At 33.5% G+C, this 14,873-nt stretch overlaps 1 protein-coding gene across 1 annotated transcript in view; it reads right to left on the bottom strand.

The window, feature by feature from the left end:
• LOC128689695 (hemolymph clottable protein-like) overlaps positions 1-14,873 on the bottom strand; it is a 55,339-nt gene that overhangs the window by 16,664 nt on the left and 23,802 nt on the right. The window contains exons 21-29 of the mRNA XM_070087560.1: positions 14,497-14,591; positions 11,364-11,541; positions 10,574-10,696; positions 8,850-8,944; positions 5,895-6,001; positions 4,224-4,363; positions 3,806-3,902; positions 2,077-2,255; positions 1,510-1,656 (exon numbers count right to left, since the gene is read on the bottom strand). Coding sequence (XP_069943661.1) covers positions 1,510-1,656; positions 2,077-2,255; positions 3,806-3,902; positions 4,224-4,363; positions 5,895-6,001; positions 8,850-8,944; positions 10,574-10,696; positions 11,364-11,541; positions 14,497-14,591 — 1,161 coding nt within the window. The remainder of the gene's footprint in view (positions 1-1,509; positions 1,657-2,076; positions 2,256-3,805; positions 3,903-4,223; positions 4,364-5,894; positions 6,002-8,849; positions 8,945-10,573; positions 10,697-11,363; positions 11,542-14,496; positions 14,592-14,873) is intronic.

Genomic DNA, 14,873 nt, shown 5'->3' with positions numbered 1-14,873 from the left:
TCCCTTACCATGAAAACTTGGTTGATATGCCTTCTCTTCTTAAGACTTTTAATATTAAAGTTGTATTCAAAAATCTTGATACAGTAAAAAAAACTTTTGATAAAGAATTCCCCCCAAAATGCTGATGGATGTGTCTATAAGATTCCTTGTAAAATTTGCGATAAAGTTTATTACGGTCAAACTGGTAAAAATCTCGAACTAAGATTAAAACAACATAAATATAGCATTAGATCTGGACAAGATTCCAATGCTCTATTTATTCATGTAAGATTTTAACCATCCAATTGATTTTCAAAAAGTTGAGAAAGTAGTATCAAGCAAGTCCATGGTCGACAGGAATATAATTGAATCTTGTTTCATAAAAAACAGTTTTGACAATAATATGAATATTTCCTTTGGTTTATATAAATTAGATCCATTTATAATTAATAGAATTTGGGAAGAATTTAATAATACACTGGACAAATAATTTTGAAATTTTCTTGGGTAGAATAGTTTGTGGGGTGAGTTGTGCAAAGGACCTATCCAAGTTGGGTCGGCGCGCGTCAGGTGTTTAACCGTTGTGGGATCTGATAGTGAGGTGCTGGCCAGACCCCTTATATAGCTTCCTTGGATGCTTTACTTTCATAGTTCCTTGATAATGTGAGTAGTCACGAAAGCGCTTGGAATTTCTCTATTCTTTCAGAGTGGTTGTTTTGCATATATATATATATATAGATATATATATATATATATATATATATATATATATATATATATATATATATATATATATATATATATATATATATATATATATATATATATATATATATATATATATATATGTCGTGCCGAATAGGCAGAACTTGCGATCTTGGCTTAAATAGCAACGCTCATTTTGCCATATAGGCAAGTGAAAATTTGTGTATGCAATAATTTCGCCAAAATCATTCTGAACCTAACGAAAAAAATATATTTGATTGTGTTTGTTTAGTATTAAATTATTGTAAACAAATTAAAAATATATTTAGTTGGGTTAGGCTAAAATAAATTGTTCTTGTTATAATAAGGTTAGGTAAGTTTTCTAAGATTCTTTTGGAGCAAAATTAAATTTTTTTACATTAACATTAATGAAAAAAATATATCTTTAAACGTATAAGAAAATTTTTTAGAAAGGACTTAATTTTAAATGAGTTCTTGCTAATTGACCAGTTTTACATATTCGGCACGACATATATATATATATATATATATATATATATATATATATATATATATATATATATATATATATATATATGATAGATATAGATATATATATAGATATTTAGATATATATAGATATATATGATAGATAGATATATATGATAGATAGATATATATATAGATATAGATATATATAGATATATATGATAGATAGATATAGATATATATAGATATATATATATATATATATATATATATATATATATATATATATATATATATATATGAATACTTCTCATAGCTAATTACACACAACGTTACCTGGCCTTCAAGTACAGGTGAGCCTCTACATGATACTCCATCATGAATTTGAGCCTCGATGATGGTTTGTAAGTTGGAAGCCAACAAGTCTTCAACAGTGGTCAGGGGCGTAAACATCGGCTTAAGCACCAAAACGTCAAAGCAAACCTGGAAGAAATGTATATGCCTTATATTGTTAAATACATTGTGTAGAGGTGAAATATTTTTATGAAATATTTGTAACTGAAGGCTTGAGATTTTGGTTTAAGCGAAATTCATTTCTTAGTCTTCAAAAACGTCTGATACCACTTAGGAAATGAGGGTCATAAGAACATGAAAAGAGAAGATTGCATGATAGAAATAATAGTATGAGAAGGGCAGAGTACTGCCTCCTGGTATGTATGAGTATAGAGATTCCCTCTTCCAATGTCTGAAAGAGGGATCTTATGACACCTGATTTGAGTCACTCTTGAGTTTTTTCTATAAAATTTAATGACCCTGTAATTAATACCAAATAAACCGTGCCTCTTCTATTTTATTCTAGCTGGAACAAAAAATGAAAAAAAAGGACTGTGCAAAGGGACTTACAGCATGAGGGTCTTCGAAGGTGCCTTCTGGGGGGTTGGAGATTATAGTGAAGTGGATCTTGGTGGAATGCTGACCTGCAGAAGAACCGACGGCCCACGTCAACACTGTCTCGAAGCTTCTGCTGGTGGAGCCCTGAAGATCCAGTCCAATGCTGATGCTCTTCACGTACCCTCCTGAAACTGAAGCCGAGTGTGATTCATCGCACCAAAATATCGATATCAGCCATTTTCACGTTATCAATATGAGTTGAAAAACGGCCGATATCAGCTGATACTTTTTAAAACATTAATATTACATGTGTCCTTAAAAATATCAACAATAATATCATGCACTCATAAACGCCAACACACACACACACAGACACACACACACAGATGTTAGGAAGTATTTCTTCAGTCATAGAGTAGTCAAGAAGTGGAATAGTCTAGCAACTGATGTAGTGGAAGCAGGAACCATATATAGCTTTAAGACGAGGTATGATAAAGCTCATGGAGCAGGGAGAGAGAGGACCTTGTAGCATTCATTGAAGAGGCGGGGCCAGAAGTTGAGTCTCGACCCCGCAAGCAATATATATATATATTTATATAATCTTTATATATATATATATATATATATTTATATATATAATATGTATATATATATATATATATATGTATATATATAATATGTATATATATATATGTATATATATATATATATGTATATATATAAATAAATAAATATATATATATATATATATATATATATATATATATATATATATATATATATATATATATATATATATGTATGTATGTATATATATATGTATATATATATATATATATATATATATACATGTATATATATATATATATATATATATATATATATACATATATATATATATATATATATATATATATATATATATACATACATATATATATATATATATATATATATATACATATATATATATATACATATATATATATATATACGTATATATATATATATATATATATATATATATATATATATATATATATATATATATATATACATATATATATATATATATATATATATTTATATATATATATATATATATATACGTATATATATATATATATATATATATATATATATATATATATATATATATATATATATATATATATATATATATATATATATATATATATATATATATATATTGCTTGCGGGGTCGAGACTCAACTTCTGGCCCCGCCTCTTCAATGAATGCTACAAGGTCCTCTCTCTCCCTGCTCCATGAGCTTTATCATACCTCGTCTTAAAGCTATATATGGTTCCTGCTTCCACTACATCAGTTGCTAGACTATTCCACTTCTTGACTACTCTATGACTGAAGAAATACTTCCTAACATCTGTGTGTGTGTGTCTGTGTGTGTGTGTGTGTTGGCGTTTATGAGTGCATGATATTATTGCATGATATATATATATATATATATATATATATATAAATATATATATATATATATATATATATATATATATATATATATATATATATATATATATATATATATATAGATATATATATGCAAAACAACCACTGGAAGAGAAAAGGAGCCACTTACAAGAAAAAATAATCACTCAGAAGAAAGGAGCATTAACCTAATTGGATAAACAATGAACTATATCGGGAAATAAATGTGCCTTAAAACAATACAATCAAAAAGTCAGAAAGTGCAGAGTTACTTACTAGGCATAACTTCCTCTTGCAGTTTTTCAATACGCTGCCGATAGTTTGTCTGCTGTTGTTGCTGTCCAAACATTTCCAGTTCGAGGTCACCAATCTTCTGTTGGAAGATCATTTATAAATCTGTGTTGAATACTTATACGTAATATGTGTATGAGTGAATTAGTACATTTATGTAACTTATGTAACTCTCTAAAGGCACTTTCATTTTGAATCTGTCTGTAAAGCCTATCTGGAAGGTTTGAAATCCTCTTTAGAAGTCTATGGAGTGTACCGTAAGAAGTGAGATCCATTCTGAAAGTCTTAGGATTCTATTTAGAGGCATTGAGAACCTACCTTGAAATTTTTAGAGACTACTTGGAAGTTTTAAGGTCCATCAAAGGAAGTCTTGAGAGCCTACATGGAAGTCATGCAGTCTTACCTGGAAGTCCTGAGATCCTTCCTGGAACTCTTGTTCTCCTCCATTAGAAACCTGTGAGAAGTCATCAAAGTCTGCAGCTCCCTGTGTTTCTTGGCCCACCTGCACTAACTCTTCTGATTCCCCTGAGCTCTCCGAAGTCACTGGAAGATAAGAGAAGTAGATAAAGTTCATGTAGATTAACATTATTTTTATTATTATTATTATTATTATTATTATTATTATTATTATTATTTATTTTTACATTAGTTTTATGAGGAAACTCTTTAGGAGTGATACATATCCTGGAGAAGGTAATTAGATTATATCCCAAGAAGGAAGTTGCTCTGTTACTTTGGATCAAGATGTCTTCAGCAGTATCAAGGTCTGTCATAGCAGCATAATAAATTATTGCACTATTAAGGGGGAAGAGAAAATATCTGCAAACCTTATACATTGCCTGACAAATGGAAGGTAATCAGGTGTTGATCCAAGAAATGAGAGAGAGTAGCCCAGTTCTACGGATCATTGGCACTCCACCACCATTATGGTACCTCGGAAGAAGGAAACTTGTCCATGTAAGAGATATTTAATTGAAAGAATTTTTTCCTGTCCTTCAGTTTCTTCCAGATATCAGCACAGTGTGTACTGTTTACTATTTATCACCAGTTTGGAGTAACTTTCCAGAAGAATGGCAGGTACCTTGGTTCCTACTTTACTTGTTTTAAAATCCCCTGTTACCTTCTCGTTCAGTCCTGTTTTTTATTCTTTTTCATATTTCAGTAATATTTTTAATCCCTCTACAGATACTTAAATGTCGTCAATTTCATTTGACTGAAAAATAGTCAGCAAGATGACACGTAGTAAATTCAAGATTTTCAATATCTACGTATCTTTAATTAACAAATTACCTGTTTGCTGTTGATTCCATCTAAAGTTATCTCTCTCACATACACACTACATTTAGTCTACCATTGGTCACTTTTCCTTCTCCAGTTCTGTGACTTTATCGTCATTCTCACATATTTGTATCTAACCCCCTCTCCCTCTCACACTTTTTTAATTACTTTTACAAACACTTCATAAAATTTTGGTTATATCTTGCTCTTGTCAACTATTCCTCTCTTAACCTTTCCAAGATTTCTCTCTACTAACCTACTGAACTTTACATATTACTGCCTTATTTGATTCTCTAAGTACTTATTGAGGAACATTTTCCATAATGACTGCAAGTTATTTACTTACTTTTCATAGTTCTGTGGCTACAATTAAATATTTTTATGCAATTTGGGGTGGAAAATGTTTGATACCATCTTGGTATATCTTGTTTATATGGTTTCCTAGCCAATTCATTTCTCTTTACATACATACATACATACATGCATGCATACATACATACATATATAAATATATATATATGTATATATATATGTATATATATATATATACGTATATTTATATATATGTATATATACATATATGTATATATATATATACGTATATATGTATATATATATGTATGTATATATATGTATACATATATATGTATATATATATATATATATGTATATATATATATATGTATATATATATATATATATATGTATATATATATATACATATATAAACAATACATGTTACAGTTTTCAAACACCAACAAAGACATAAAGACATACTTAAATTACTTATGCTTACCATATGTTAGTGTAATTGTGATACTCTTGGTAGTGGAGGCTCGAGGGTCCCATTCTTGACGGTAATCCCAGCTCTTGTAAGATGGAGTGAACGGACGTATACCAATTCTGAAAAAAATATATTTGATAAAAAATAGTCTGTTTTTATATCAAAAAACAGGTATTAATATTTTCCAATGAATGCACTATAAAGGAAGGATTCGGGATATTAAGAGTTTGGAGGGATTTCAAAATTGTATCTGAGCGCCTCTGCAAAGACAGTTATTATGTAAGAGTGATGGTGAAAATGTTGAATGATGAAAGTTTTTTCTTTTTTGTTGGGGGAGGAGGGGTTCTTTGTTATTGCGTCACCCTGCCCCGGTGGGAAACGGGCCGACGTGTTAAAAGAAATCACTGAAATAATGTGCTGCAATACTGATTATTTATATATACATATATATATATATATATATATATATATATATATATATATATATATATATATATATATATATATATATATATATATAAATATATATAGCAACACTGCACTAGCCAAGGATTCGAACCCATGTTGTACTGGCCTGCCTCATAGTAAGCGAGAACCACATGACACTTTAAACGACAGGACCACCAAACTCTACAAAAATAGTACAGCCAGCAAACAGCTAGATGTTGGGCCGCCGTACGAGGGCATTCGGAGGTGTGGGAGGTTCTAAGCTAATTTCATTCTCATCCCAGTTTGGTGTACTATCCTCACGAGCAGCATTTCTATATTATTTTAACCACGGGTGGTCCTGTGGTTTAAAGCGTCATGTGGTTCTCGCTTACCATGAGGCAGGCCAATACAACATGGGTTCGAATCCTTGGCTAGTGCAGTGTTGTTATTGATCAATACCACTCGTTCGTGGTTACAACAATATATATATACATAATGTATATATAATGAATATATATATATATATATATATATATATATATATATATATATATATTATTATATATTATATATATATAAATATATATATATATGTCGTGCCGAATAGGCAGAACTTGCGATCTTGGCTTAAATAGTAACGCTCATCTTGCTATATAGGACAAGCGAAAATTTGTGTATGCAATAATTTCGCCAAAATCATTCTGAACCTAACGGAAAAAATATATTTCACTGTGTTTGTTTAGTATTAAATTATTGTAAACAAATCTAAAATATATTTAGTTGGGTTAGGCTAAAATAAATTGTTCTTGTTATAATAAGGTTAGGTAAGTTTTCTAAGATTCGTTTGGAGCAAAATTAAATTTTTTTACATTAACATTAATGAAAAAAATATATCTTTAAACGTATAAGAGAAATTTTTTGAAAGGACTTAATTTTAAATGAGTTCTTGCTAAATGACCAGTTTTACATATTCGGCACGACATATATATATATATATAAATATATATTATATATACATACATATATATATATATATATATATATATATATATATATATATATATATATATATATATATATATATATATATATATATATATGCAAAACAACCACTCTGAAAGAATAGAGAAATTCCAAGCGCTTTCGTGACTACTCACATTATCAAGTTCCTTGATAATGTGAGTAGTCACGAAAGCGCTTGGAATTTCTCTATTCTTTCAGAGTGGTTGTTTTGCATATTTTGAAATCACCTGTTTACTATGATCTTATTGCATATATATATATATATATATATATATATATATATATATATATATATATATATATATATATATATATATATATATATATATATATATATATATATATATATATGGCAAGCTCTTAGCATGTGACAATACCTGTGTGTCGACGATGGCTGACACCTACATCCATCACAGTGTCGGGCGACAGAGAGAAGCAGCTGATCACAGGGAGGAGTACAAGATCAGAAAGTTCAGGGACATAAGCCAACAATATCAATTTGTCCCAGTGGGATCAGAGATCTTGGGATCATGGGGAAAAAATACCATACGTTTCCTTAAAGAACTGGGTTCCAGACTCATCGACACCACCAGGGACCCAAGGGCAGCCACTTTCATGTTCCAGCGCCTCAGCATGGTCATCCAGAGGGAAAATGCTTACTGGGTTCACGTCCGGCTTCGGAGGAGAGGAGATTCATAATCTTTGATATACTGTACCAATGCATTCATGTTTGTGTTTTCTGTCAATGTATTCTGTCTATTAATAAAGTTCATATAAAATATAAAATACAGGGGGTGGTAGGAGAAGGAAATATCCAAACAGCTCTGGGAAGAACCTTGAGTTTTCCTTGCGGTACGTTTCTTGTCTTCTCTGAGGATGAGGATTCCCAGTCAATTTCTAGAGGTGGTACCTCCCTATATCATACATACATACATACATACATATATACGTATGTATATATATATATATATATATATATATATATATATATATATATATATATATATATATATATATATATATATATATATATATATACATGTCGTGCCGAATATGTAAAACTGGTCAATTAGCAAGAACTCATTTGAAATTAAGTCCTTTCTGAAATTTTCTCTTATACGTTTAAAGATATATTTTTTTCATAAATGTTAATGTAAAAAAATTTAATTTTGCACAAAAAGAAAACTTACCTAACCTTATTATAACAAGAGCAATTTATTTTAGCCTAACCCAACTAAATATATTTTAGATTTGTTTAAGATAATTTAATACTAAACAGAGTGAAATATTTTTTTTTCGTTAGGTTCATAATGATTTTGGCGAAATTATTGCATACACAAATTTTCACTTGTCCTATATGGCAAGATGAGCGTTGCTATTTAAGCCAAGATCGCAAGTTCTGCCTATTCGGCACGACATATATATATATATATATATATATATATATATATATATATATATATACACGAGGTAAATATAATGTAAAACATGCCCTTAAAAATAATCTGTAATTACCTGTAAGTGCGCAGATCTTCAGGGTACTCGAAGTCTGCTGACCATGAAGTCTCTATAAAGATGCCATAAGTTTCTGGTAACCCCTGAGTACGTCGCTGCAAAACCATAAATATACAGAATAGAAAAAAAAAACACTGTGAGAAGACAGAGAACCAGGATCGTTAACCTATGCAACATGGCTGAAAAGGTCATGTGGCATAGGGTAATAAAACTGGATAGATTTTTGATCACCATTACAATCAAATAGACATGCCAGTGTAGCCATATATCTTCCCATCTCACAGTCTAGCCATATATCCTCCTATGAGAAATGTTCTCCCTGCTGTCCTCGAGTGGTCGGAGATACCAGCACGATGCAAGCACACAGACAAATCGAGAAGTGGAGTAAATAACAGATCAATACAAAAACCAGTGACCCAGTGACCTGTAAATGAATATGACTAAACTTCAAGCTGTCAAAGGCTCATTCATTCCTGATTGTTTGAGCAATGCTTATATTGACCCTGTTATAAAGTTACTAAAAATCAAGAACTATGAAGTTATACTATCACCACCATTGAAACCCATGAAAACGATCTGGACAAGTTTGGATGCAGACCTCGGTAAAGAAATTAAATAAAGCCTTATATCTGACACAGAATATCGCAGTTCATAGGCCAGAGTAGAGGAAATTGTAATGCTACGCAACATACCTTGTGTTATGATGACCATGTTAGAGGAAATATTCAAGCCTTACCAATCTCAGGAGATGGAGCCATGTACACCCAAGGACCACAGAAAAGACGAACATTGCTACTTAACCTCTGCTACAGCTACTACAAATACAACCACTATGCTACAATGAAAAAAAACCAGTTAATTCTTTTCTAATGTGCAGAGGAATGTTATACCTTCAGTGACTACAAAAAAGTAGTCACTGAAGGTACAGGTGACTGCCGTACACTAGCAGCTATGTGTTCCATAAGGGAAGACTTGGTAAACAGGAAAAAAAGAAGAACCCAAGAAATACCTCAACATGCCCGGAAACCCCACCTGTGTAGTGTAGAAAGAACCAATTTTACGATAACATGCAGAAGATCTTACAGGTCATCAAAAAGCAGCCCAAACTCCTTCAACACAACAATCATATGGGAATTCCTCTTCAACAATCTCCTAGAAATTAAATTGCCACAAAATATGCAATCCACCGACTCCTGAAGTCTCATCAACGACAAAGGCAACCTCTAGCAAACAACCCACAGCAACAACCTCCAACAGATTAAATGACGAAGATAACGTTAACAATGAGGCGACTATTACTACTCACCCATCACCCAGTACTAAACATTGAATGCAAAAGACCTCCATGATAGATTGCACAAAAGAACAGTGAAATGAATACAAATAATTTAGCAGACCTAAGAAAAAGATTAAACGTAACTTACCTCGACTCCGGGTCCTTCAAAAACTGAGACTTGTACTGTACCAGAAAGGTTAACCCTTCAAGTTTTTCAGCTTCCTCCTCTACACTGACAATTAACCTTTCTCACGCTTCATACTTCTTTAAATCTTCCCTCTCCCCAATAAGTAAACATTACTACATTAGCGCATGCACACACTATCAGGATCATGATTTGGATACTTCCCCATTTCTGGTTTTAATTATATATGTATGGAATTACAGGGCCTTGGGCTTATTCGTTTGTTGTTGAGATATTCTGAGAATTCCCAGTAATGGTTCTCACCTGGAAGGTCTCCTCTTTAGTAATCCTGATCTTCTTGTAATCACTTTGTTGAGGGTGTAGAGCAGTGGGGAAGGGCCCGGTCACCACAGTGTATGGGAAGTTGTGAGAATTTTCCAATAGAACCTGGAAAACAAAACAGGATGAATATCTTAATTTATGCCTGAATTAGGAGTCAAGCATTGAACGATGAAGTATTTAGACAGAAAATGAAACACATATGGATATTTTGGTTGAAGACGGTATTTGATTGACGTTTTCATCTTCAGGTATCTACCTACCTGTAGGGTATTCCAGGGGTCAGCGCCTCCGAGGCCAGGTCCTTTTAAACGTGTTTCATTTTTCTGTCACAGTGATTTCTCATTTTTCATCTAAATTTCTGGATACATGAAAATCATTTATCAAAGCTATTTGTGAAATGTGAAGTCTCATTTACTGTAGTGGAGAGAGAACTTAAGAAAGCACTTTATACAGCTATACATCTACTTAGCTAGGAATGGACGCAGCACTTACCAGAGTGGGTATTACATAGTTTAACAGTGCTTATAATTATTCCTGGAATTCCAATGAACTCAAAGAAGTGCTGTTGTGCTTTCCTAATTTCCTCCATTGTAAACCATCTTATTTAAGAGAATAAGAAACTTATTATAATGTGCAGGAAGCTTAGTCTGGGTGCACGAAACAGTTTAGGGTGTAGAAAATTTATTCCATTTTAAATTATAAATAACTTATTCTAGGGTGTCGAGAGCTTAGTTTTCTATAACTGAGCGTCTTTAGTGCATTTATATCCTACCTTGCTGCTGTCCTGAGCCTCGAAAGTCAATTTGATTTCATGTTTTAGAATATCAAATACAAAGTAACCCTTAAGAGGTAAAATCACGGAGTATACATTGTGCAGTCCAGCCCCAACGGCGAATTTCTTTGACCACGGGAGAAGCGTCTTGGTGAGAAGGGTTCTATCTTGGCTCACTCTAAGGAAACGGAAGAGTAACACAAATTGAAACAATGTACAGTATTTGTGTTGGTGTTTATGAATATGCACTTATACAAATGTAAATGTATATATTAGCACCCCTGCTGTATCTCACCTAGGCAGCGTGTCTCAAAAAGAAGACATACTTTCACCATCACTCCATCACTGTTTTGCCAGAGGCGTGCCAATACTACAGTTAAAAGCTGAGAGTATTCTCACCCCTCTTTCTGAGTGCAGGCTCTGTACTTCCCACCTCCATGACTCAAGTCCACCTTACCGGTTTCCCTGAATCCCTTTATAAATGTTACCTTGCTCACAATCCAACAGCATGTCAACTCTTCAAAACCACTGGCCTCCACTCACTCCTAACACGTTCACACACCTTACTGGATGTTTAAGCCTCTCACACACAACTTTTACTGCCTCATTCTAACCTTTCCTGGGATGACCAGTACACCACCTCCCTCCACTACAGATTTATAAGCCTTCCAAGTCACTCATCCTATTTTGTTCCAGCCTCTCTAAATGTCCGAACGACTCAACAGCCCCTCTTCAGCTCTATGGATAATACTTTTAGTAATCTCGCACTTTCTTCTGATCTCCAACTTACGAAGTCTCTGCATAATATTCACACCACACATTGCCCTCAGAAACGACATCACTGCCTCCAGCTTCCTCTCTGCAACATTCGCCACCCATGCTTCACACTCATATACATTTCTCTCTTTGCTTCCATAGGTAACGTTCTTTGTTTACACAGACGCCTCAGTGCATCACTCACCTTTTTTCCTTCAACAGACCCATCTACTGGCAAGTCAGCTCCCAGATATTTGAATACATTTACTCCCTCCTAACTTACGCCAACCATGATATTCAGGTTTTTATTACTTAAAGTATTTGTTACCCTCAATAACCCTCAATTTCCTTCTTTTACATATCTTCCCTAAATTCATCCACCAATCTTTGCAACTTCTTTTTAGATTCTATCAAAAGCACAGTGTCATCAGGAAAAAGCATCTGTGAGAATTCCCACTGTGTTAGACTCTTTATCTTCCAATCCCATACCTCTTCTCAAAACCCGAGCATTTAGTTTTTTACAACCCTATCTATAGATATATAAAACAACCATGGTGACATTATGCATCCACGTCTAACGCCTGCTTTTGCTGGGAAATAATGCCATGAGCTGCCACTTTCTTTAACAGTCTTTGGTGCGGTACTCTATCAAAAGCCTTAATAAAATCTAAATAATCTACATACCCTAATCTGGGCCTCACTATCCTCAGTAAAGCTCTTAACTGCTTTCAGTAACCTACCACCTACTCTACACACTTGCAACATGTGCCACATTGCTGCCCAATTCACCTTTTCGAGGACGACCCCTACCCCGCCTTCCTTCCCCTACAGATTTATACACTCTCCATGTCATTCTACTTTGACCTATTCTCTCTAAATGACCAAACCACCTCAACAACCCCTCTTCAGCCCTCTGACTAATACTTTTATTAACTCCACACCTTCTCCTAATTTCCACACTCCGAATTTTCTGCATAATGTTTACACCACACATTGCCCTTAGACAGGATATCTCCACTGCCTCCAACCCCCTCCTTGTTGCAGCATTTACAACCCAAGCTTCACACTCAAGTAAGAGCGTTGGTGCTACTATACTTTCATACATTCCCTTCTTTGTCTCCATAGATAACGTTTTTTGTCTTCACATATACCTCAACGCACCACTCGCCATTTTTTCTTTCATCAGTTTTGTGATTAACCTCATCCTTCATAAATCCATCCGCTGATACGTCAACTCCCAAATATCTGAAAACATTCACTTCTTCCATACTCCTCCTCCCCAATTTTATATCCAATTTTTCTTTATCTAAATCATTTGATACCCTCATCACCTTATTCTTTTCTATGTTCACTTTCAACTTTCTACCTTTACACACACTCCCAAACTCGTCCACTAACCTTTGCAATTTTTCTTTAGAATCTCCCATAAGTACAGTATCATCAGCAAAAAGTAACTTTCAATTCCCATTTTGTATTTGATTTCCCATAATTTAATCCCACCCCTCTCCTGAACACCCTAGCATTTACTTCTTTTACGACCCCATCTATAAACATATTAAACAACCATGGTGACATTACACATCCCTGTCTAAGACCTACTTTTACCGGGAAGTAGCCTCCCTCTCTTCTACACACCCTAGCCTGAGCCTCACTATCCTCATAAAAACTCTTTACAGCATTTAGTAACTTACCACCTATTCCATATACTTGCCACATCTGCCACATTGCTCCCCTATCCACTCTATCATATGCCTTTTCTAAATCCATAAATGCAATAAAAACTTCCTACCTTTATCTAAATAATGTTCAAATATATGATTCCATATAAACACTTGATCTACACATCCCTTACCCACTCTAAAAGCCTCCCTGCTCATCCGCAATCCTACATTCTGTCTTATCTCTAATTCTTTCAATAATAACCCTACCGTACACTTTTCCTGGTATACTCAGTAAACTTATTCCTCTATAATTTCTACAATCTCTTTTGTCCCCTTTCCCTTTATATAAAGGGACTATACATGCTCTCTGCCAATCCCGAGGTACCTTCCCCTCTTTCATACATTTATTAAACAAAAATACCAACCACACCAACACTATATCCTTGCCCGTTTTTAACATTTCTGTCATGATCCCGTCAGTTCCGGCTGCTTTACCCCCTTTCATTCTACGTAATGCATCACGCACCTCTCCACACTCACATCCTGTTCTTCTTCATATTTGCACTGTTCTAGAAAAAAGTTAATTTGCACAAACTGAAAACACGTAACTAACTGAAGAGATTATTTTATAAAGGAATAATCTCACTGAATGTGGAATTTCATGTAGAGACAATGGAACATACAACTAAGATGCACTAAAAATAGATTTAGCTTACTCGAATATAAATGTGAAGGTACTTTTAGTCTTAGCAGGATGTAACTGGGTAGCCGTTGACGTTCCATCAATCCACTGAGACTTATCCGAAGTGAACTGTAAATAAACGAGAGAAAACCAAATCACGGAAAGTGTCTTTTATATTAGCAAAAATATAACTAGATTCCAGTGCTGTACTATGACCTAATCAGAGTCACAAGTCAAGAAATATTACTTTTATATTAATATATTTATGGGGATGGGCTGAACCAGCAGTATTCATACAGCGCCGAGGAAAATAGGCAGCAATGAGGTTCGATCACAGAAGGGAAGGACAGGTCCAGCTCCTTGCATCAAGAGCTCCTCCCTGACATAAATGTAGCTCTCTTGATGGGACAG

The sequence above is a fragment of the Cherax quadricarinatus genome, chromosome 22, assembly GCF_038502225.1.
Source record: "Cherax quadricarinatus isolate ZL_2023a chromosome 22, ASM3850222v1, whole genome shotgun sequence".
In the NCBI taxonomy this organism is placed as follows: domain Eukaryota; kingdom Metazoa; phylum Arthropoda; class Malacostraca; order Decapoda; family Parastacidae; genus Cherax; species Cherax quadricarinatus.
This window is presented reverse-complemented; position numbering and strand designations above follow the sequence as displayed.